The 27,589-nt window shown below is 33.5% G+C and overlaps 1 protein-coding gene across 1 annotated transcript in view; it reads right to left on the bottom strand.

Annotated features, from left to right (window-relative positions):
* LOC149791122 (trafficking protein particle complex subunit 9-like) overlaps positions 1 to 27,589 on the bottom strand; it is a 225,865-nt gene that overhangs the window by 100,930 nt on the left and 97,346 nt on the right. Inside the window, exon 7 of the mRNA XM_089973044.1 lies at positions 2,072 to 2,143. Coding sequence (XP_089829170.1) covers positions 2,072 to 2,143 — 72 coding nt within the window. The remainder of the gene's footprint in view (positions 1 to 2,071; positions 2,144 to 27,589) is intronic.

The raw sequence follows: 27,589 nt of genomic DNA on the forward strand, positions 1-27,589 counted from the left end.
CGTTCTCCAAGTCTGTGAATTCATACATGATTCACACAATGCTTAATCCAGTGAACACCGTTCTCCAAGTCTGTGAATTCATACATGATTCACATGATGCTTAATCCAGTGCACACCATTCTCCAAGTCTGTGAATTCATACGTGATTCACACAATGCTTAATCCAGTGCACACCGTTCTCCAAGTCTGTGAATTCATACATGATTCACACAATGCTTAATCCAGTGAACACCGTTCTCCAAGTCTGTGAATTCATACATGATTCACACAATGCTTAATCCAGTGCACACCGTTCTCCAAGTCTGTGAATTCATACGTGATTCACACAATGCTTAATCCAGTGCACACCGTTCTCCAAGTCTGTGAATTCATACATGATTCACACAATGCTTAATCCAGTGAACACCGTTCTCCAAGTCTGTGAATTCATACGTGATTCACACAATGCTTAATCCAGTGCACACCGTTCTCCAAGTCTGTGAATTCATACGTGATTCACACAATGCTTAATCCAGTGAACACCGTTCTCCAAGTCTGTGAATTCATACATGATTCACACAATGCTTAATCCAGTGCACACCGTTCTCCAAGTCTGTGAATTCATACATGATTCACACAATGGCAACCCTGACAGCATCTCTGTTTAACATATCAATAACTTTTGCAAGATATTTTCTGTTGCTTTGCTGGTACTTCATTTTTGTCAGGCAGGGAATAAGCTTCACTGATTCCTGATTGGTAGTTATTATTTAACCTGGATCGGAACAAGCAATAAATACCATTGAGATTTCAATGTATTTTACCATGTGACACATTGGTAATGTAAACTGACCGAACTAGACAAGATAAAATTCAACATAAAAACTTCTCATAAAAGTGGTTATACAATGATGAGTAAAGTACTTCATTATACAGGTAGAACACATTTGGATTATATCCTATATGCTGAACAGACTGCCGAGTTACGATAATCAGCATGGAGTGGGGGGCAGCTTACAAACCATATCATTTTGTTTTAATTTGAAGATGGTGAGCGAGTATTCTCAACAGTCTTTTTCATTTCGGTTTTACAAATAAAATGAGTGCCAAGGACTGCTGTTTCAGATGAATTTTTTTTATTTAAAGAATAACAAAACAAACTAATAATAATTACTCAATACTGCTGAGGACTAAAATAACTTACATATGTTAAGTATCGTTTTGCATCAGTCCTCCATCTCCTGTATTGATATGTGTATCATTAAAGCAAGAGTATTGATGCATCGATATAATGATGAATCGTTTCACTCCTATTATTGATACCATATTAAATCAGTACATCTGTATGATGATTTCTTGTTCCAAAACATTTCCTTTCCAAAGTATCTGGCCATATACTTACTTGTATGGAGAAATATACAAGAGTTATTTAAGTGCAAAAATTATGCCACAGTAACTAGCATTTTGCATGGTTGAGTTATTCTCCATAAAATGCAATCCATACACCAATTTTCATGAGTGTAGGTGAAATGGGGTCAAATAGATTCTACCTCATAAAGGATAGCTAGAAATATAAAATTTGCTCAAGCATGACAATAAAGTCACAATGACCTAATTTTGGTAGGGCTGCATTTCCCTCCTTGAGATGCATTCACATAACAATTTTAATGTGTGTAGGTAAAACAGAATCAAGAAATTGAAAAGTAAATAAAAAGAGCTAAAAATGAAAGCCACTCCAACATGAAAACCAAGTCACAATGACCTAATTTAGGTATGGCAGACTTACCCTATTTTGCATAGGAGTAAATTTTAGTGAGTGTATGTGAAATATTATCCAAGATATTGATGAAAATCTGAAAATACAAAAGCTACTCAAACATTAAAATTAAACCACTGTGACCCAGTTTTCATAGTGTTGAGTTACTCTCTCTGACATTCTTCCACACACTAGTTTCATAAGTGTAAGTGAAATAGGTTCTAAGAAAATAAAGGCATATGAATCTGGTAAGTGTATAAAAGAATGAATGCACACAAAAACACATGAACAAAGAGGCCCTATAAACGAAAAAGTTTAAAAATGAAGAACACATACCCTGTCCTCATCTGAGATCTGCAGGTTAATATAGATCACATTCTGTAGAAAATCTGAGGCCTGGAGATATTTCTAAAAGATAAAACAATATATTATTATGCAAGCATTCATGAATATAATAAGGTCACTACATTTTCAACAACTATTAATTAAACGTAAAGGCTAATATTCAGCCTACAGAATCCAACAAATCTTGTGTCCAGAGTTCCAGGATGATTTAAAGCTGTGTCTAGGCTGCTATGAAACAGTGAGATAGCCCATGGGCTAACAAAATGATGTATGAGCTTCTAAAATAAAGCCATGGAACCCATGGGCAACCAAATTCTGGTTTGGGCTGCTATATCAAGGCATATTATAATGAGAGACAGCTGTATCATGGCATATTATAATGAGAGACTACTGTATCAAGGCATATTATAATGAGAGACTACTGTATCATGGCATATTATAATGAGAGACTACTGTATCAAGGCATATTATAATGAGAGACTGCTGTATCATGGCATATTATAATGAGAGACTGCTGTAACACAAGAATCTCTAGGTGAAGTCATGCAACTGCATAGAAGTATAAATTGTTCAAAAAGGATAATTTACAAGTGTACATGCATAAGTTTCCCACCATTTTGTTTGATTGCAGTTAATGAACAAATGATCAAGTAATGTCAAGTCCCATGTTTGGTCTTTCAATTTCTACTTTTAATAAGTAACCAGGAACTTTTGGGGGTCTGTTTTGGGGCCACTACATTCCCCAAAATGTTAACTGTCCCCAATTTGAGTGTAATAAATATTAACTGTCCCTGATTTTAGTGTACTAAATAAGTTGATTGTCCCCAATTTAAGTGTACTAAATGTCAACTGTCTTGATTTTGAGTGTACTAAATAATGTTGATTGTTCCCAATTTAAGTGTACTAAATGTCAATTGTCTTGATTTTGAGTGTACTAAATAATGTTGATTGTCCCCAATTTAAGTGTACTAAACGTCAATTGTCTTGATTTTGAGTGTACTAAATAATGTTGATTGTCCCCAATTTAAGTGTACTAAATGTCAATTGTCTTGATTTTGAGTGTGCTAAATAATGTTGATTGTCCCCAATTTAAGTGTACTAAATGTCAATTGTCTTGATTGTGAGTGTTCTAAATAATGTTGATTGTCCCCAATTTAAGTGTACTAAATGTCAATTGTCTTGATTGTGAGTGTACTAAATAATGTTGATTGTCCCCAATTTAAGTGTACTAAATGTCAATTGTCTTAATTTTGAGTGTACTAAATAATGTTGATTGTTGATTGTCCCCAATTAAAGTGTACTAAATGTCAATTGTCTTGATTTTGAGTGTACTAAATAATGTTGATTGTCCCCAATTTAAGTGTACTAAATGTCAATTGTCTTAATTCTGAGTGTACTAAATAATGTTGATTGTTGATTGTCCCCAATTAAAGTGTACTAAATGTCAATTGTCTTGATTTTGAGTGTACTAAATAATATCAAAGACACAGCTAACAATCTTAAAAGCTGTTATAATATTTCCAATTCACTAACATAATGTCATAATATTTCCAATTCACTAACATACTGTTATAATATTTCCAATTCACTAATATAATGTTATATTTCCAATTCACTAATATAATGTTATAATATTTCCAATTCACTAATATAATGTTATATTTCCAATTCACCAACATAATGTTATAATATTTCCAATTCACTAACATACTGTTATAATATTTCCAATTCACTAGCATAATGTTATTTTTCCAATTCACTAACATAATGTTATAATATTTCCAATTCACTAGCATAATGTTATAATATTTCCAATTCACTAACATAATGTTATTTTTCCAATTCACTAACATAATGTTATAATATTTCCAATTCACTAACATAATGTTATATTTCCAATTCACTAACATAATGTCATAATATTTCCAATTCACTAGCATAATGTTATTTTTCCAATTCACTAACATAATGTTATAATATTTCCAATTCACTAACATAATGTTATATTTCCAATTCACTAATATAATGTTATAATATTTCCAATTCACTAACATACTGTTATAATATTTCCAATTCACTAACATAATGTTATATTTCCAATTCACTAACATAATGTCATAATATTTCCAATTCACTAGCATAATGTTATTTTTCCAATTCACTAACATAATGTTATAATATTTCCAATTCACTAACATAATGTTATATTTCCAATTCACTAATATAATGTTATAATATTTCCAATTCACTAACATACTGTTATAATATTTCCAATTCACTAACATACTGTTATAATATTTCCAATTCACTAACATAATGTTATAATATTTCCAATTCACTAACATAATGTTATATTTCCAATTCACTAACATAATGTTATATTTCCAATTCACTAACATAATGTCATAATATTTCCAATTCACTAACATACTGTTATAATATTTCCAATTCACTAACATACTGTTATAATATTTCCAATTCACTAATATAATGTTATAATATTTCCAATTCACTAACATAATGTTATATTTCCAATTCACTAACATAATGTCATAATATTTCCAATTCACTAACATAATGTTATATTTCCAATTCACTAATATAATGTCATAATATTTCCAATTCACTAACATACTGTTATAATATTTCCAATTCACCAACATAATGTCATAATATTTCCAATTCACTAACATACTGTTATAATATTTCCAATTCACTAACATAATGTCATAATATTTCCAATTCACTAACATAATGTTATATTTCCAATTCACTAACATAATGTCATAATATTTCCAATTCACTAACATAATGTTATATTTCCAATTCACTAATATAATGTTATAATATTTCCAATTCACTAACATACTGTTATAATATTTCCAATTCACTAACATAATGTCATAATATTTCCAATTCACTAATATAATGTTATAATATTTCCAATTCACCAACATAATGTCATAATATTTCCAATTCACTAACATAATGTCATAATATTTCCAATTCACCAACATAATGTTATAATATTTCCAATTCACCAACATAATGTCATAATATTTCCAATTCACTAACATACTGTTATAATATTTCCAATTCACTAACATAATGTTATAATATTTCCAATTCACTAACATAATGTCATAATATTTCCAATTCACTAACATAATGTTATTTTTCCAATTCACTAACATAATGTTATAATATTTCCAATTCACTAACATAATGTTATAATATTTCCAATTCACTAACATAATGTCATAATATTTCCAATTCACTAACATAATGTTATAATATTTCCAATTCACTAACATAATGTCATAATATTTCCAATTCACTAACATAATGTTATATTTCCAATTCACTAATATAATGTTATAATATTTCCAATTCACTAACATACTGTTATAATATTTCCAATTCACTAACATACTGTTATAATATTTCCAATTCACTAACATACTGTTATAATATTTCCAATTCACTAACATAATGTTATATTTCCAATTCACTAACATACTGTTATAATATTTCCAATTCACTAACATACTGTCATAATATTTCCAATTCACTAACATACTGTTATAATATTTCCAATTCACTAACATAATGTTATATTTCCAATTCACTAACATACTGTTATAATATTTCCAATTCACTAACATACTGTCATAATATTTCCAATTCACTAACATACTGTTATAATATTTCCAATTCACTAATATAATGTTATAATATTTCCAATTCACTAACATACTGTTATAATATTTCCAATTCACTAACATAATGTTATAATATTTCCAATTCACCAACATAATGTCATAATATTTCCAATTCACTAACATAATGTTATATTTCCAATTCACTAACATAATGTTATATTTCCAATTCACTAATATAATGTTATAATATTTCCAATTCACTAACATACTGTTATAATATTTCCAATTCACTAACATAATGTTATAATATTTCCAATTCACCAACATAATGTTATAATATTTCCAATTCACTAGCATAATGTTATTTTTCCAATTCACTAACATAATGTTATAATATTTCCAATTCACTAACATAATGTTATATTTCCAATTCACTAATATAATGTTATATTTCCAATTCACCAACATAATGTTATAATATTTCCAATTCACTAACATAATGTTATTTTTCCAATTCACTAACATAATGTTATAATATTTCCAATTCACTAACATAATGTTATATTTCCAATTCACTAACATAATGTCATAATATTTCCAATTCACTAGCATAATGTTATTTTTCCAATTCACTAACATAATGTTATAATATTTCCAATTCACTAACATAATGTTATATTTCCAATTCACTAATATAATGTTATATTTCCAATTCACCAACATAATGTTATAATATTTCCAATTCACTAACATATTGTTATATTTCCAATTCACTAACATATTGTTATATTTCCAATTCACTAACATAATGTTATAATATTTCCAATTCACTAACATATTGTTATATTTCCAATTCACTAACATAATGTCATAATATTTCCAATTCACTAACATAATGTCATAATATTTCCAATTCACTAACATATTGTTATATTTCCAATTCACCAACATAATGTCATAATATTTCCAATTCACTAACATATTGTTATATTTCCAACTCACTAACATAATGTTATAATATTTCCAATTCACTAACATATTGTTATATTTCCAATTCACTAACACAATGTTATATTTCCAATTCACTGTGATTTGTGTGATTTTGATTTTTAACGTAGCTTTAACAATTTTTCAGTCATATCGCTATGATGTCTGCAATGTGGCAGTTTATAGTGATGTCTAGCACTGGGGCATCATGCCGCAGACATGTAGCATGATGTCCCGCCCAGTCACATTATCCTGACACCAGGCCGACCAGTCCCAACACTAACCTCTTAATGCTGAACGCTGAGCGAGGCAGCTGCTAGTACCATTTTTTAAGTCTCTGGTATGATTCGGCCGGGGATCGAACCCATGACCTCCTGCATCCGAGGTGGACGCTCTAACCACTAGGCCACCAGAGCGGTTTCCAATTCACTAACATATTGTTATATTTCCAATTCACTAACATGTTATATTTCCAACTCACTAACATAATCTTTCTCATTGTGTTTCATGACACGAACATGCAAATATGTGTCAGATGAATCTTTGTGCAAAAATATGACACAGGTGTACATTTGCATACAAATGTGGAACACAGGTGTAAATTTGTACACAAATGTGTCACAGGTAGATACACTTGTCTCCTGTTTTCATCATTAAGGAAATCATTAAGAAAAGGAAAGTTAGAAGAAAAATTAAAATGATTTGCTTATAGTACATCAACATTTTGATGGTTATCTTGTGCCAAAAGTAAAGTAATCTGTAGTGACAAAAGACATACAATGGCTGATAGAATGGTGGGAACTTAACCTGTACCATTCCAATCACTTGTCTAATGCAATAACCTTGAACCACTAAAGCAGAAGAGAGAGAAACAGCAAGCCATGAATTTAGACTATCAGTTTTTCTTGCAAAACCATCGTCATTATTACCATCAACATTAAAAACAACTGATGAAGTGGTGTTCTAATATATTAAATGGACAGATATGCCCGAGACATGCAAACAGTCAGAAAGACAGACACAGATGAACAAAGAAGTAGGAATGAGATATTTGGTTTGGTTTGATTTTATGACACAACAACGCAAGCAGGTTATTTAGTTCCAAGGCAAATGGAGTAAAGTATCTTGTGCAAGGAAAACCTTGGTAGCTATTCCGATGGTAGGATTCAAACACACATCCTTTGGGCATGAGTTGGCACACGAAACACTGAGCCACTGTGGCTGCCAGAAAATATGAATAAAGAAACCAGTAAGACAGCTAACTACAAAGTCCATAAGTCAGTTTTCATGTCTAGCTATGAGGTCCAAAAGGACAGTTTTCATGTCTAGCTACAAGGTCCTTAGGTCAGTTTTCATGTCTAGCTATGAGGTCAATAAGACAGTTTTCATGTCTAGCTATGAGGTCAATAAGACAGTTTTCATATCTAGCTATGAGGTCAATAAGATAGTTTTCATGTCTAGCAATGAGGTCAATAAGACAGTTTTCATGTCTAGCTATGAGGTCCTTAGGTCAGTTTTCATGTCTAGCTGTGAGGTCCAAAAGGTCAGTTTTCATGCCTAACTACAAGGTCCTTAGGTCAGTTTTTATGTCTAGCTATGAGGTCAATAAGATAGTTTTCATGTCTAGCTATGAGGTCAATAAGACAGTTTTCATGTCTAGCTATGAGGTCATTGAGACAGTTTTCATGTCTAGCTACAAGGTCCTTAGGTCAGTTTTCATGTCTAGCTGTGAGGTCCAAAAGGTCAGTTTTCATGCCTAACTACAAGGTCCTTAGGTCAGTTTTTATGTCTAGCTATGAGGTCAATAAGATAGTTTTCATGTCTAGATATGAGGTCAATAAGATAGTTTTCGTGTTTAGCTATGAGGTCAATAAGATAGTTTTCATGTCTAGCTATGAGGTCCTTAGGTCAGTTTTCATGTCTAGCTATCAGGTCCAAAAGGACAGTTTTCATGCCTATATACAAGGTCCTTTGGTCAGTTTTCATGTCTAGCTATGAGGTCAATAAGATGATTTTCATGTCTAGCTACAAGGTCCTTAGGTCAGTTTTCATGTCTAGCTATGAGGTCCAAAAGGACAGTTTTTGTGCCTAGCTACAAAGTCCTTAGGTCAGTTTTCATGTCTAGCTATGAGGTCCAAAAGGACAGTTTTCATGCCTAACTACAAGGTCCTTAGGTCAATTTTCATGTCTAGCTATGAGGTCAATAAGACGGTTTTCATGTCTAGCTACAAGGTCCTTAGATCAGTTTTCATGTCTAGCTATGAGGTCCAAAAGGACAGTTTTTGTGCCTAACTACAAGGTCCTTAGGTCAGTTTTTATGTCTAGCTATTAGGTCCTTAGGTCAGTTTTCATGTCTAGCTATGAGGTCCAAAGAAGTCTTTGTGCCTAACTACAAGGTCCTTGGGTAAGTTTTTATGTCTAGCTATGAGGTATATAGAGCAATTTTCATTCCCAGATATGAGGCACAAAAATCAACAAATTTCATGTCTAGATATGAGGTCTATAGAAGTTTTCATGTTGAGATACGAGGTAATAAAAACAACAAATTTCACGTCTACATGAGGTCTAAATGAGAGTTTTCATGTATAGATGAGGTCTAAATGAGTTTTCATGTCTAAATATGAGGTCTAAATGAGTTTTCATGTCTAGATATGAGGTATAAATGAGAGTTTTCATGTCTAGATATGAGGTCTAAATGAGAGTTTTCACATCTAGATATGAGGTCTAAATGATGTCTAGATATGAGGCCTATATGAGAGTTTTCACGTCTAGATATGAGGTCTAAATGAGAGTTTTCACGTCTAGATGAGGTCTAAATTAGAGTTTTCATGTCTAGATATGAGGTCTAACAGAGTTTTCACGTCTAGATATGAGGTCTAAAAGCAGCTTTCATGTCTGCATATGAGGTTTTTAAAATTTCACATTAAAGTCAATTTAAAAAAAATTGACCAATTTCTTATCATGGAGAGGGCAATGAGAAAAAACCAAGTTTGCTCCTATTCAAACATGCCCCCCCCACCCCCAATGCTGATAAGAAACAATAAAATATTTTGTATTGCATCATGAATAACTGTTGTACGGAAATCTCAAAAGAAACAAAATAATTTGAAGAACAATTTCAATGATTTATTATATTTATTTTACAATCATCTATATATTATTGACAAAAATCACATGAATATTCCATGTACAAAATTTGTTTATAGCAAGTACATCAAAATGTCATAATAAATTACACAATCAGATTACTAAAAATTAACTATACTAATTCTAATGTCATAATAAATTATATAATCAGATTGCTAAAAATTAACTATGCTAATTATAATGTCATAATAAGTTATACAATCAGATTACTAAAATTAACTATGCTAATATGCTAATTCTAATGTCACACTAAATTATACAAACAGATTACTAAAAATTAAGTATGCTAATATGCTAATTCTACTTTTAAACGTTAACACATTTACCTAAGAGAAAGTAATTTGTTTTAGATCTATAGAAAATAATTTAACAACTGAATCAGAATATTAAATTTTCTTTAAGTTTTTATTTACTGATTTATTTACTTTAAAAGCATCCATTAAAAAATTAACATAATCATCCAAATCTAGGAAGCACAACAAAAAAACAGCACTAATGGGGAACACAGGGGAAAAAAAGAACATTAATGGGGAACACAGGGAAAAAAGCATCACTAATGGGGAACATTGGGGACCAAAAGAGCTCTAATGGGGAACATAGGGGACAAAAAGATCACTAATGGGGAACATTGGGGACCAAAAGAGCTCTAATGGGGAACATGGGATAATATATTAGGGATAAAACGTGCAACACTATCTTCATTAAAGTAACTACATATATTACTTAAACTGACATAGCAAAGTCATCAAATAAATACATCTTTTAAATTCACATACATAGTAAAGTCATCCAGGAATACATCTATTAAACTGACATTCATAACAAAGTCATCAAGTAAATACATATATTAAATTCACATTCATAATGAAGTCACCGAGTAAACACATCTATTACTTAAACTGACAGTCATTGCAAAGTCATCAAGTAAATTCATCTATTAAACTGACATTCATGACAAAGTCATCAAGTAAACACATCTATTAAACTGACATTCATGACAAAGTCATCAAGTAAATACAGCTATTAAATTAACATTCATGACAAAGTCATCAAGTAAATACAGCTATTAAACTGACATTCATGACAAAGTCATCAAGTAAACACATCTATTAAACTGATATTCATGACAAAGTCATCAAGTAAACACATCTATTAAACTGACATTCATACCAAAGTCATCAATTAAACACATCTATTAAACTGACATTCATACCAAAGTCATCAATTAAATACAGCTATTAAATTGACATTCATACCGAAGTCATCAATTAAATACAGCTATTAAATTGACATTCATACCAAAGTCATCAAGTAAATACTATTAAATTGACATTCATACCGAAGTCATCAAGTAAATACAGCTATTAAATTGACGCTCATAATGAAGTCATCAAGCAAATAGATCTATTAAATTGACGCTCATAATGAAGTCATCAAGCAAATAGATCTATTAAATTGACGCTCATAATGAAGTCATCAAGTAAATACATCTACACTCATAATGAAGTCATCAAGCAAACACATCTACACTCATAATGAAGTCATCAAGCAAACACATCTATTAAATTGACGCTCATAATGAAGTCATCAAGTAACATTCATAGCAAAGCCATCAAAGAAATGTTAACTGGATCATTGCAAATGGGCTCTATATAGACAGAGTTTTATTTTATAAGAAATTTTTTATTGCTATTGCTGTAACTCTTATGAAAAGAAAGAATGAATAATTTATAATAATAATAGTAATAATAATAATAATAATGATCTTATTTAAAAAGGATAACACAGTTATCTAAAAACTGATCTACCTTCAGGCCTTCATTTGTGGTGTCCTTTATTATAGCAATAAACAGCAGCAACAATCAGGAACCTATATTACATTTTGTATAAAAGTCAATGTCATTTATACAAGACTGAAAATATTTATAATAATCCAAAATTAAGACCTAAATACAGACAGTCTTATTTAAAAGCCTGCCTTCTTCATGATCTATAGGAATCTTTATTATTTTCAAAGTAATTCATAACAAAAGTAAAACAAATACTATATATATATATAGTTCTGTTATAAATATTTACAGTCCATATACAAGTAAAAAGTATTGTATGTACAATTTACCTACCTATCTTCCGATTAAGAACAGCACAATGCACAGACTGGTTACTAAGTCATTATGGGAGTTAAAAACATACAGTAAGTTGACTGTGTACTTAATCTTTTTCAGTTTCAAAGGCATCTAATTTAGCCATACTTCAACAGATTCATTTCAATTTTACATGAGGGGTACCATTGCTGTAAAATTGCTGAATCTGCACTTTTTAGCTACACGTGCCTGTTCTCTCTGCTGTCCAATGACCTCCACCATTGGGGCATACTGAGGAAACTTCTTAATGAAATAATTTGGAACTTGTTTTCGGGTATTGTTAGTACGGTTTCTCTTGTTTGCAAACCATGATTTTACTTGAGCCAGAGTAATTCCACATTGCAAAGCAAGTTCTTTTTTCTCCTCTTCTAAAGGGTATGGGTTATCAAGATGGCTGTCAAACCAATTATTCAAAATTCTGCATGAATCCTCAGAAAGACCATTGGAATTTGATTCAAAGCTGGATGAATCATCTTTCTCCACCTCTGAATGCTTTCTTTTCTTCCCTTTGCCCTCATATTTCAATTTGACTGGATGTTTGTTTCCAGTGATGGAGAGAGTGTTGAAACAACGAATACGTTTGTTAGCCATCCATTTTTTAACCTGCTTTTCTGTTACACCTGTTAACTCCGATAATTCTTTTACCTCTTCTTCTGTTGGATAGGGATATTGCAGATGGCGCTCATACCATGTCAACAAAATATTGGTAACATCGTTATTTAAAACCTTGTGGCTTTTCAAACATGGAAGATGAGAAAGAGAACTAAGATTTATATTCTCCTTGGAATGATCCATGCCAGAAGTAGTATCCATTGATTTATCCAGATTATAAATTTGTTGTGAACTGGAGGATGCCTGTAACTCTGGATGAAAACTTACAACTGGTGATTCAACTTGTGACGGTGAATTGGATTGGATGTCTTTAGATTTTCCTGAACTTCCACAAGCAATTCTTAAAAGGAAGTCACTCTGGTCATTCAAGGGAGATAATTCAACTGAAGGGTTATTACTTAGCTCCAGTGTACAGATGACATTGCTTTTACACTCCTTATTTAGCTGGGAGTGACTAAGATCCAGATTTGAATCCAGACAATTGAACAGAGGCTGAGATTCATTTGGTGTTATCACAGTGTCATTATTTATCAAATAAGAGTTCTCCGACAATGATTTAAGCGGGGACAGATTTACTGTACTATCTGGCTGCATCAAACTTGCGTTCTCTGCACATTTTCCATCTTTATCTAAAGTATCTGCAGTGTTATTTTGTTTCAGACCACATGACACACTGATCATCTGTGCACAGTTTTTGTTTATCTCCTTATCATTCTTTAAGTTGAAGGAACATTTCTCACCAGTGTCATCCATACCTTGAAAACTAAGCTGTCGGACTATCCCTTGAGTTTTCACTACATTCCTTATGGAAGATCTCCCTTGGCAACTTTCCTTTTGCATTACATTAGCTATGGTAACAGACTTTCGAATCTCCTCGGCTTTGGCAATGAGTCTGTCAAGATCAACTTCCATTTTCCAAGCAAGAGTAACTCTTTCCTTATCATAGTATGAATTCACAGCTGTCTTCAACACAGCGTTTCCCATATTGGACACAAGAGCGTGGTATCTTCCCATCTCAATCTGTCCAACCTTTGTGCTGTATTCATTTTCCACTTTCAATCCATCGGCACTGACATATGGGTCAATCCGAACCTTCAACAATTTATCCTGAAGTTGCATGTGTCTCAAAAAAACATTCTGGCTTCCACCGATGACACCAGCGGAAGGATCCATCGATGGCAACTGCATCAAATTCCAGCTTGTTGTGATCAAATTTGCAGGAACTTGAACCCCATAACATTCTTGGTTTAGTAACATTTGCAGATCTTGAAACACAGGGTTCCTTCGAAGGTTGCTCATGTATCCTGGGCTATATGCAGTGGAGACGTTGGGTGCTACAGGTGAAAACATGCCGTAGTAGCCATAAGGGCTACTAGGTTGAGAGGTAATCATGGAGAGATCCATGGTTTGGTGAAGGAGATCTGAAGCACCACTTGGGGGACTGGTCATCACCGCAGACGAGCATGCCAACTGCCCCACAATGGGATTAGCACAGGGCTGGGAATGTTGTGCTTGGCTACAAACTTGACCAGCATGGTCAAGACTCTTGAAATGTCCACTATAAGGCAGTACTGGTGTGTTATCCATATTTGTCCATCCACTTTGCCCACTGTAGCTTGGAAATTCCATCCAACGGTCCTTTTCTGAATCAACTTTGTACAAATTTTGTATAAAATCTAAATAATAATTTGCATTTTAATTTACATCAGTCAACAAATGCAAAGTTTATTACCTCTTCTCCATTTAAATTATTGTTAAAATAACAAAGTAAAAAAAAATCAAAATTTTCAGTTCAGTACAAATAAATCTGCCAAAAGTTCCAATGTGATACAAACAGATATCGCTAAGCACAAAATAAATTCCAGTAATAACACTAACAAAATGCACAAGCAACAAATTCCAGATATTAACATTGTCTACAAGACAAGACATGACTATTTTGAAGACAAGCACTGCTATATATATAAGACTTTGATGGCACTGAGAAAGTTATTAAAGACTCAATTTTAAAGATACACTTGACATAGGAATGACTTTTAAAATGAATCCAAATCAAAGAAAATGAAAAAGTTCAAACAATGAAAACAATTGGAAAAATCAAAAAGTAACTCCACAATCTCATGGAGCAATGTTGTGTTTAAAGACAGATTAGTCATGTGGAACAAGATGCACATTTAGGCCGTTTTTTTAAAATTTTATTTGCATGATGCAACTTTTGTTTTAAAACAATACATTTGTAAAATGTCACAAAACAGGCTCAATGAGTAAGACAGTTTCTATTGTTAACCTTTTCTTTCAAAACAATATTTTCCACTTAAGCAATAATTGTTGAGGCCAACTCAAAGTTCTCATTCCACATGACTGCTTCAGTGACTGCCTCATAGAAGTTACTTATGTTCTCAATTACTACAACAGGGGATTAATGAAGTGTGTCATGGCATTAGGGGCTTGTGGTCAGTCATTAGTAGAATAGGGCCTTGTGGTCAGTCATTAGTGGAATAAGCTCCTGAATTCAAATGGGTCACTGAAACATCTCCTGCTCAATGCCAGAGTTGAAAAGTATTTTGCAAACTGATTTTCTTTGAAATATACAGTTGTGTTTATATATATATATATATATATATATATATATATATATATATATATATATATATATATATATATATAAAATTTTAAAAAATTAAAAAAGGCAAAGTTATGAAATTTCTTAATGTTCAAGTGAAAATTATCATGTAAAAATAAGATGTTAAATTTCAACATAACAAAAGTGAATTTTTGGCATAATCCATTAAGGACTTTATGAAATATTTAGGGTTACAAGTTTTAAAAGGAAGTAACTGCCCACAAACTCTTCAATATTCATGAAGACTAACAATGTCATATAAGATGCTAAATACTTTTGAAAGAATTTTTTATTATGCTCAGTTACAAAACCTCTGTGTGAGTGTGATTTAGATTTTTAACGTAGCTTTAACAATTTTTCAGTCATATCGCTACGATATCTGCAGTGTGACAGTTTATAGTGATGTCTAGCACTGGGGCATCATGCCGCAAGCATGTAGTATGATGTCCCACCCAGTCACATTATCCTAACACCAGGATGACCAGTCCTAACACTAACCTCTTAATGCTGAGCACCAAGCAAGGCAGCTGTTAGTACCATTTTTGTAAGTCTTTGGTATAACTCGGCCGGGGATCGAACCCACGACCTCCTGCATCCGAGCTTACAAAACCTAATGGAAGCTTTTTAGTAATTTTTATGAAAACACATACATAAATTTGTAATATGTATCAGTATAATTATTTTAATACCTTAATGCAATATAAATAATAAAAATTTTATTTGAATGAAATTTAAAATACTCTCAATCTAAAAATCAGACACTGTTTTATAAAGTTTTGAAAGTAAATGTACTCAAAGATTGACATTTTACACATTTCATTTCTTTGAATTAAATTCAGTTTTGAGGAAGTGGATCTGATATTTGAATTGGTTTTTATATTTTCATAATTTTTAAATTTAAAAATATTTAATAAGAAGTGGCTATTTATGCAACATGCTTGTATTCCTTCACTTATTTTTTTCTTCAAATTATTTCAAATTTATTCCCCCATATATAAGGGCATCAAAATCAGGATAACATATTTACTTCACCATGAGTTACCTCCCCACAGAATATTCAAAATGCATATTTCCCCAAATTTCAGTTTTGTAGAGTTACATCCCTTCGATACAATTTTTGCCCACAATATTAATTTTCACTGTTTTGCTGAGTCGCATGCCTTTGATCAAAATATCACACACAATATTAAATATGTCATCATCCATTACTATGCATATCACTAGGGTTTCTGAAAAACAGTCATTTTTGAAAAACATTTGTTTACTGTTTTCAATTTTCACAAAACAGCTGTTTTTTACAGTTTTTTCCATATTTTCACTAATTTTACAGTCAATAGCTTATTTTTGTGATGAACACCGTTTTATTATATATCTTTCGTGATAAGTTCTAAACCAATACATTTTTACTTCTTGTAATAATATTTCAAGAATACAAGTGCATTAAGCGACTTGTCTGAGAGACGCGATCTTAATTTTGTACAGAAATTCACACAGACTGAAAAAACTCTTTCAACGTCCGTTGATGTCAGTTTAATGGATAGAATTGTGTTGTACAATTTCTGGAGATGTTCAGTGCGCTGGCCAGAGTTCCTGAAGAGTGTGAATTTGGACTTGAGCCATTTGAAACTGTCTTGCCCTCCGACTGCAATTGATGATCCATCTTTCTGAAGTAACAAATTCAATTCATCTTGAAGAGACAAGTTCACACTTTCAGCATCATTTGACGACTGTTTGACAAAATCTTCTACATCGTTGACTTCAAATAGATGAGACGCTAGATTTCCTGCGAAATTTAGCGTAGTTTTCGACGGGGCGACAGATGGATGTTTGAGACTGTGCAGGAGGTTCATGACATCATTGCTCAATCGCTCTTCAACGCAACACTTCAAATTTTCCATGAGCTTGGTACTAATGTCATTATTCAGGTTAAAGAGCTTGTTGAACATGAATTCTAAAATTGTGTCAGCACTCATCAACGTCGTGTCTTCTCGACTTAGATTCTCAACAGCAAGTTTCACAGGTTCCATTGCCTTCAGAAGAGTTTTGAGAGCATCAAAATCCAATGTCTCATTGTCCATTAGAAACAGTAAAACAGTTAGAAAAAACAGCTGTTTACTGTTTTTTGATTTTGGACAAAAAACAGCTGTTTTACTGTTACTGTTAAACAGTTACCAGAAACTCTACATACAACAATGGCCCAAAATACACACATGTATAAAAACAAACAAGCAAGGTACAACCACAAAACAACAATTACAGGACTATCACACAGGTTCTTTAACTTGTACAGATAAAGTGCATAAATGTGTTTACAAATCATAAATTTATTGGGAAGAATAAACCTCGATTTTAACTGAGTCACACTGCAAAAGTTTGTTTCTATAACAAAAGCATACAAATGTGTATAATAAGAACACTGGTCCCATAAAAGGCCGAAATGTTGTGTGTTGACCAGCCACATAAAATGTGTCAAGAGGCTGTATTTTGTGTGTTGACAGGCTGTATGTTGTGTGTCGACAGGCTGTATTTTGTTTGTTGAGAGGCTGTATTTTGTGTTTCGTGAGGCTGTATTTTGTGTTTTTCAGGCTGCATTTTGTGTCTCTGTTGTTTTAAGACAGACTGTATTTTGTGTGTCGACAGGCTGAATGCTGTGTGTCGACAGGCTGTGGCTGTATATTGTGTCAACAGTCTGTATATTGTGAACCATTGCAGTAAATGTTGCAAGGTAGATAAGCATTCTCAAATTTTTATACACGGAACATTTAAAGTCACAGCAAAATTTTATACATGGAAAATTGATATAGTCACAGTGAAATTTTATACATAGAACATTTAAAGTCACAGTGAAATTCATTGTCTAGATCATTAAAAGGGTAGTTTTTCAACCAAGGGATATATTTTACCTGCCTACATTTACCGTTACAGTGAAGTAAAGGGCAGTCTTTCAGTTTATAGGGATATATTTCAACCTGCCTGCATTTACCATTATAGTGAAGTAAAGGGCAGTCTTTCTGTTTATAGGGATATATTTCAACCTGCCTGCATTTACCATTATAGTGAAGTAAAGGGCAGTCTTTCAACCAAGGGATATATTTCAACCTGCCTGCATTTACCATTATAGTAAAGTAAAGGGCAGTCATTCAACTTATAGGGATATATTTCAACCTGCCTGCATTTACCATTATAGTGAAGTAAAGGGCAGTCTTTCAAGCAAGGGATATATTTCAACCTGCCTGCATTTACCATTATAGTGAAGTAAAGGGCAGTCTTTCAACCAAGGGATATATTTCAACCTGCCTGCATTTACCATTATAGTGAAGTAAAGGGCAGTCTTTCAGTTTATAGGGATATATTTCAACCTGCCTACATTTACCATTATAGTGAAGTAAAGGGCAGTCTTTCAAGCAAGGGATATATTTCAACCTGCCTGCATTTACCATTATAGTGAAGTAAAGGGCAGTCTTTCAACTTATAGGGATATATTTCAACCTGCCTGCATTTACCATTGTAGTGAAGTAAAGGGCAGTCTTTCTGTTTATAGGGATATATTTCAACCTGCCTGCATTTACCATTATAGTGAAGTAAAGGGCAGTCTTTCAAGCAAGGGATATATTTCAACCTGCCTGCATTTACCATTATAGTGAAGGAAAGGGCAGTCTTTCAAGCAAGGGATATATTTCAACCTGCCTACATTTACCATTATAGTGAAGTAAAGGGCAGTCTTTCAACCAAGGGATATATTTCAACCTGCCTGCATTTACCATTATAGTGAAGTAAAGGGCAGTCTTTCAGTTTATAGGGATATATTTCAACCTGCCAGCATTTACCATTATAGTGAAGTAAAGGGCAGTCTTTCTGTTTATAGGGATATATTTCAACCTGCCTGCATTTACCATTATAGTGAAGTAAAGGGCAGTCTTTCAGTTTATAGGGATATATTTCAACCTGCCAGCATTTACCATTATAGTGAAGTAAAGGGCAGTCTTTCTGTTTATAGGGATATATTTCAACCTGCCTGCATTTACCATTATAGTGAAGTAAAGGGCAGTCTTTCAGTTTATAGGGATATATTTCAACCTGCCTACATTTACCATTATAGTGAAGTAAAGGGCAGTCTTTCAAGCAAGGGATATATTTCAACCTGCCTGCATTTACCATTATAGTGAAGTAAAGGGCAGTCTTTCTGTTTATAGGGATATATTTCAACCTGCCTACATTTACCATTATAGTGAGGTAAAGGGCAGTCTTTCTGTTTATAGGGATATATTTCAACCTGCCTGCATTTACCATTATAGTGAAGTAAAGGGCAGTCTTTCAAGCAAGGGATATATTTCAACCTGCCTACATTTACCATTATAGTGAAGTAAAGGGCAGTCTTTCAACCAAGGGATATATTTCAACCTGCCTACATTTATCATTATAGTGAAGTAAAGGGCAGTCTTTCAACCAAGGGATATATTTCAACCTGCCTGCATTTACCATTATAGTGAAGTAAAGGGCAGTCTTTCTGTTTATAGGGATATATTTCAACCTGCCTGCATTTACCATTATAGTGAAGTAAAGGGCAGTCTTTCTGTTTATAGGGATATACTTCAACCTGCCTGCATTTACCATTATAGTGAAGTAAAGGGCAGTCTTTCAAGCAAGGGATATATTTCAACCTGCCTACATTTACCATTATAGTGAAGGAAAGGGCAGTCTTTCAAGCAAGGGATATATTTCAACCTGCCTACATTTACCATTATAGTGAAGTAAAGGGCGGTCTTTCAACCAAGGGATATATTTCAACCTGCCTGCATTTACCATTATAGTGAAGTAAAGGGCAGTCTTTCAGTTTATAGGGATATATTTCAACCTGCCTACATTTACCATTATAGTGAAGTAAAGGGCAGTCTTTCAAGCAAGGGATATATTTCAACCTGCCTGCATTTACCATTATAGTGAAGTAAAGGGCAGTCTTTCTGTTTATAGGGATATATTTCAACCTGCCTACATTTACCATTATAGTGAGGTAAAGGGCAGTCTTTCTGTTTATAGGGATATATTTCAACCTGCTTGCATTTACCATTATAGTGAAGTAAAGGGCAGTCTTTCAGTTTATAGGGATATATTTCAACCTGCCTACATTTACCATTATAGTGAAGTAAAGGGCAGTCTTTCAAGCAAGGGATATATTTCAACCTGCCTGCATTTACCATTATAGTGAAGTAAAGGGCAGTCTTTCTGTTTATAGGGATATATTTCAACCTGCCTACATTTACCATTATAGTGAGGTAAAGGGCAGTCTTTCTGTTTATAGGGATATATTTCAACCTGCCTGCATTTACCATTATAGTGAAGTAAAGGGCAGTCTTTCAAGCAAGGGATATATTTCAACCTGCCTACATTTACCATTATAGTGAAGTAAAGGGCAGTCTTTCTGTTTATAGGGATATATTTCAACCTGCCTACATTTACCATTATAGTGAGGTAAAGGGCAGTCTTTCTGTTTATAGGGATATATTTCAACCTGCCTACATTTACCATTATAGTGAGGTAAAGGGCAGTCTTTCAACCAAGGGATATATTTCAACCTGTCTGCATTTACCATTATAGTGAAGGAAAGGGCAGTCTTTCTGTTTATAGGGATATATTTCAACCTGCCTGCATTTACCATTATAGTGAAGTAAAGGGCAGTCTTTCTGTTTATAGGGATATATTTCAACCTGCCTGCATTTACCATTATAGTGAAGTAAAGGGCAGTCTTTCAAGCAAGGGATATATTTCAACCTGCCTGCATTTACCATTATAGTGAAGTAAAGGGCAGTTTTTCAACCAAGGGATATATTTCAACCTGCCTGCATTTACCATTATAGTGAAGTAAAGGGCAGTCTTTCAAGCAAGGGATATATTTCAACCTGCCTGCATTTACCATTATAGTGAAGTAAAGGGCAGTCTTTCAACCAAGGGATATATTTCAACCTGCCTGCATTTACCATTATAGTGAAGTAAAGGGCAGTGTTTCTGTTTATAGGGATATATTTCAACCTGCCTACATTTACCATTATAGTGAAGTAAAGGGCAGTCTTTCAACCAAGGGATATATTTCAACGTGCCTACATTTACCATTATAGTGAAGTAAAGGGCAGTCTTTCAAGCAAGGGATATATTTCAACCTGCCTGCATTTACCATCATATTGAAGTAAAGGGCAGTCTTTCTGTTTATAGGGATATATTTCAACCTGCCTGCATTTACCATTATATTGAAGTAAAGGGCAGTCTTTCTGTTTATAGGGATATATTTCAACCTGCCTGCATTTACCATTATAGTGAAGGAAAGGGCAGTCTTTCAAGCAAGGGATATATTTCAACCTGCCTGCATTTACCATTATAGTGAAGTAAAGGGCAGTTTTTCAACCAAGGGATATATTTCAACCTGCCTGCATTTACCATTATAGTGAAGTAAAGGGCAGTCTTTCAAGCAAGGGATATATTTCAACCTGCCTACATTTACCATTATAGTGAAGTAAAGGGCAGTCTTTCAACCAAGGGATATATTTCAACCTGCCTGCATTTACCATTATAGTGAAGTAAAGGGCAGTGTTTCTGTTTATAGGGATATATTTCAACCTGCCTACATTTACCATTATAGTGAAGTAAAGGGCAGTCTTTCAACCAAGGGATATATTTCAACGTGCCTACATTTACCATTATAGTGAAGTAAAGGGCAGTCTTTCAAGCAAGGGATATATTTCAACCTGCCTGCATTTACCATTATAGTGAAGTAAAGGGCAGTCTTTCTGTTTATAGGGATATATTTCAACCTGCCTGCATTTACCATTATAGTGAAGTAAAGGGCAGTCTTTCAACCAAGGGATATATTTCAACCTGTCTGCATTTACCATTATAGTGAAGTAAAGGGCAGTCTTTCAGTTTATAGGGATATATTTCAACCTGCCTGCATTTACCATTATAGTGAAGTAAAGGGCAGTCTTTCAACCAAGGGATATATTTCAACCTGCCTGCATTTACAATTATAGTGAAGTAAAGGGCAGTCTTTCAGTTTATAGGGATATATTTCAACCTGCCTGCATTTACCATTATAGTGAAGTAAAGGGCAGTCTTTCAATCTACCTACATTTACTATTATAGTGAAGTAAAGTGCAGTCTTTCAAGCAAGGGATATATTTCAACCTGCCTGCATTTACCATTATAGTGAAGTAAAGGGCAGTCTTTCTGTTTATAGGGATATATTTCAACCTGCCTACATTTACCATTATAGTGAAGTAAAGGGCAGTCTTTCAGTTTATAGGGATATATTTCAACCTGCCTGCATTTACCATTATAGTGAAGTAAAGGGCAGTCTTTCAGTTTATAGGGATATATTTCAACCTGCCTGCATTAACATTATAGTGAAGTAAAGGGCAGTCTTTCAAAAAAACAAGGGATATATTACAACTCCAGTTTAACTGAACATCCTAGGACAGATACAAAATTTGTATGTTGGAGTAATTTTTGAACATGCAGTTGCTAGTTTGGCAGCTGGACATGCAGACAATGAGTATTTATATGTAAGATAACTACATTTACTATTATAGTGCATTCTGGTGCCTTAGTGGTTAGAGTGTCCGTCTTGTGTGTGGGAGGTCTCATGTTCAAATCCTGGCCAAGTCATACCAAAGATATAAAAATGGTACTAATAGATGCCTTGCTAGGTACTCAGCATTAAGAAGATATTGTTAGGAGTGGTCGGCCTGGTCTCAGGATGGGTGGGGCATGATGCTACATGTCTGTGGCATGATGCCCTATTGCTAGACATCACTATAAACTACCACATTGCAGACAATGTAGCAATATGACTGTAAAATTGTAAAGCTACATTAAAAATCTAAATCACACAAATACACACACACACACACACCATTAAAGGGAAGTAAGGGCAGTCCATCGAAATATAGTGATGTTTCAACCTACATAATATGCCATTAAAGGGAAGTAAAGGGCAGTCCTTCAAAATACAGTGATATGTTTCAACCTACATAATATACCATTAAAGGGAAGTAAAGGGCAGTCCTTCGAAATATAAGGATATGTTTCAACCAACCTTAATGTACCATTAGAGGGAAGTAAAGGGCAGTCCATCCACATATGCATATATCTGAACCTATCTATTTAAGCGATCTCTCTATGAAGAGTTTACAAAATCTATGTTGACAACTCAGATCATTTATAATACTATGATAAACCCATAACTTATCCATTGACTTTAAATCCATTCTTGTGACAAAATCTTTATTAGTTTTAATGAATAAAAGGATCTCATCCCCACCCCCCAACTTCTCACATTCTGTATGAAATTTTAAACTTATTTACCCAATGTTAAGTGTTTTCTCCATGAAATTTGTATAATGTACTGCAATGCTTCAGTTATTTTACAATCCATATTTTCCTAGTAAGTGGGAGTTGTCTACCCTGAAATAAATTTTGATTCACCTAATGATGTACATTAAATAATTCTCAAAAATACTGGTACATTCTGGTACATACTGGTACATTCTGGTGCAATTCATTTTTGCAATCTATGCAGTATTTAGACATTTAAAAGTCTCCACAAATGTTTTCAATTTATATATAAAAGTGAATTTTTCAGTATTTGCTTTTATCTTTGTGTTGTACAAAGTGCATTTATGTTTGGTTTATGAATCTGCACATGCTTCTATAGTGCTTGAAGAAAGCTAAATTATTTATCAAATTATCTTTCTAAAATTCCTGTTAGCACCAAGTGCAAGGTGTTTTAATGATTTACACACCTGGGATTTTTATTAGCTGAAACCCAATCACTTCTTTTTAGTGATATTATTCTGATCTATTTTCATTGGTAGTTGATTCACAAATACTCTACATAAATGTCAATTTGAATAATAATAATAATATTAATAACGATAATAATAATATCAGATTAATAACAACTACCACAATGGCCATATTAAGGGTCATAACAACCACCACTGACCATATTAAGGCTCATAATAACCACCACACTGGCCATATTAAGGGTCATAACAACCACCACACTGGCCATATTAAGGCTCATAACAACCAATACTTGCCATATTAAGGGTCATAACAACCACCACTGACCATATTAAGGGTCATAACATCCACCACATGGACCATATTAAAGATCATAACAACCACCACACTGGCCATATTAAGGGTCATAACAACCACCACTGGCCATATTAAGGGTCATAACAACCACCACTGGCCATATTAAGGGTCATAACAACCACCACACTGGCCATATTAAGGGTCATAACAACCACCACTGGCCATATTAAGGGTCATAACAACCACCACTGGCCATATTAAGGGTCATAACAACCACCACTGGCCATATTAAGGCTCATAACAACCACCACACTGGCCATATTAAGGGTCATAACAACCACCACTGGCCATATTAAGGGTCATAACAACCACCACTGGCCACAATAAGGCTCATAACAACCAATACTTGCCATATTAAGGGTCATAACAACCACCACTGACCATATTAAGGGTCATAACATCCACCACATGGACCATATTAAAGATCATAACAACCACCACACTGGCCATATTAAGGCTCATAACAACCAATACTTGCCATATTAAGGGTCATAACAACCACCACTGGCCATATTAAGGCTCATAACAACCAATACTTGCCATATTAAGGGTCATAACAACTACCACAACGGCCATATTAAGGGTCATAACAACCACCACTGACCATTATTAAGGCTCATAACAACCACCACACTGGTCATATTAAAGGTCATAACAACCACCACTAGCCATATTAAGGGTCATAATAACCACCACACTGGTCATCTTAAGGGTCATAACAAACACCACACTGGTCATATTAAGGCTCATAACAACAAATACTTGCCATATTAAGGGTCATAACAACCACCACTGGCCATATTAAGGTTCATATCAACCAACACTTGCCATATTAAAGGAGACTAGAAATCAAAATTTTCCTTTTAAGGGTCATAACAAACACCACACTGGCCATATTAAGGTTCATAACCAACACTTGCTATATTAAGGGTCATAACAAACACCATACTGGCCATATTAAGGCCCATAATAACCAACACTTGCCATATTAAGGGTCATAACAAACACCACACTGGCCATATTAAGGTTCATAACCAACACGTGCCATATTAAGGGTCATAACAAACACCACACTGGCCATATTAAGGCTCATAACAACCAACACTTGTCATATTAAGGGTCATAACAACCACCACACTGGCCATATTTGGTTTAAATTGTTTGATGGTGTTTCTTAGCATTTCATTTCATTCCAGGTCATTAGCAAATTTTAGACTACGGGGACTTCACGTCATTACATTCCTGGCAATTAGCAAATTTTTGACTAAGGGGACTTATCATGTCGTTACATTCCAGGTCATTAGCAAATATTAGACTATGGGGGACTTAATATGTCATTACATTCCAGGTCATTAGCAAATTTTAGACTATGGGGACTTAACGTGTCATTACATTCCAGGTCATTAGCAAATTTTAAACTACGTGGACTTAACATATCATTACATTCCAGGCCATTAGCAAATTTGCGACTACTGGGACATTAACATGTCATTACATTCCAGGTTATTAGCAAACTGTAGACTACAGGGACTTAACATGTCATTACATTCCAGGTCATTAGCAAATTTGAGACTACGGGGACATTAACATGTCATTACATTCCAGGTTTTTAGCAAATATTAGACTACGGGGACCTAACATGTCAATACCTTCCAGGTCATTAGTGAATCTGAGACTATGGGGACTTAATATGTCATTACATTCCAGGTCAAAAGCAAATTTGAGACTATGGGGACTTTAACACATTCAATATCAAAACTTATTTTGGAACATCACTGGAATTCAATTGGAACTTCCTACATTTGGAATCGTGATACAACTTTTAGGACTGTTTGGGATTTAATTCACAATACAGGTACTGTAAGTTTTTTTAAATTTTCACTTTTTATTCTAGATCAATAAATTATCTGTTGAATGTTACAAAACTGGTTGGTTTTCACTCTTTTCTGTTACTTAGTTTAAGATCATCAAATCAAAACAATATTATATAATACTTCAGAATCAGGAAAACTTTTAAGTCTGCTTCTCTACATAAAATTTTAAACTGAAAATTCATTTGCATGACATGGCGGCTTTCTTCATATGTAAATGACCAAGAAATTCCACCATTACTCAGTAAGTTTTGAAAAAAAACATTTACAACTTAAGTACTGAATTAATGTAAACAACTTTTAAAGTTTCATCGCTAATAAAATTCTTGCAAGTTCTTTGCTGTTCTCTAACTTAAAAAATTGCTACATTTTGTGGCAGAAAGTATTTTTGTATCTTGCCAATATGCTTGACATTTGGAAATCTGGATGGAGAAACAAAATAAAACAATAAGATACATACAGATATACACTATATAACTTTTGGTTACGGAATAGTAAATCAAGAAGTTTAAGTGTCAATCTATTAAAACAAATATAATCTGTATGAATGAAGTAATCACTCAGTTCAAATAAAATCATTTGTATGGATGATAAATCCTATAAAAATTAAAATTAATGCAAAGTTGTGCGTTAATTTGTGTATAAATGTCTGACAGGTGTCAAATTCATCTTCCCTAACCAAGGTTTGATATGTTAAACTTATCTACACATTGGCGGATCAATCTGGTATTACAGTGCTTTGTCCTAGTGACATCTATTGGATTTGATGAGTTGCCTCCCTTAGTATGCTATGCCAGCTAACCAATATCACGTTAAAGCAGTGCATTGTACATTGGATGCAAATGGAATTGACCTCAAAAGGATACTTTGTAAGTTTAACATCAAAAGTCTGACTGTACCTGAGGGAAGCCATTACAGTTGTATATGAGGAAATGGGTGTATATCTAAAAACACGGACCAGCAATGAAAATTGTTTATTTATGACGCCATTCCAGTTGTGTTTTCCCCTTGTTTCTATCGTGTAGGAACAGCATTCAGATCTGAACTTCAATTTGATTGGACGTGGAGGCTTGCTACCATCCAATGAAATTCACAGATCCAAAGCAATACAAAATAATTTACAAATCTGCCAAGGTATTGATAGGTTTAACATATTGGAACCTGGGCTTTCAAAAATGTTGTTAATTGGAATATAAATGTGTGACACAGGTGTGGATTGGTGTGTAAATATCTGACACATCTGTCTTCCCAAGTACTGCATTATAAAGAAAAGGAAAGACAGAAAATACAGATTGGTTTGGTTTAAAGTTCAT

This window comes from Sinohyriopsis cumingii, chromosome 10 (genome assembly GCF_028554795.1).
Source record: "Sinohyriopsis cumingii isolate HCF-2022 chromosome 10, ASM2855479v2, whole genome shotgun sequence".
Taxonomy (NCBI): domain Eukaryota; kingdom Metazoa; phylum Mollusca; class Bivalvia; order Unionida; family Unionidae; genus Sinohyriopsis; species Sinohyriopsis cumingii.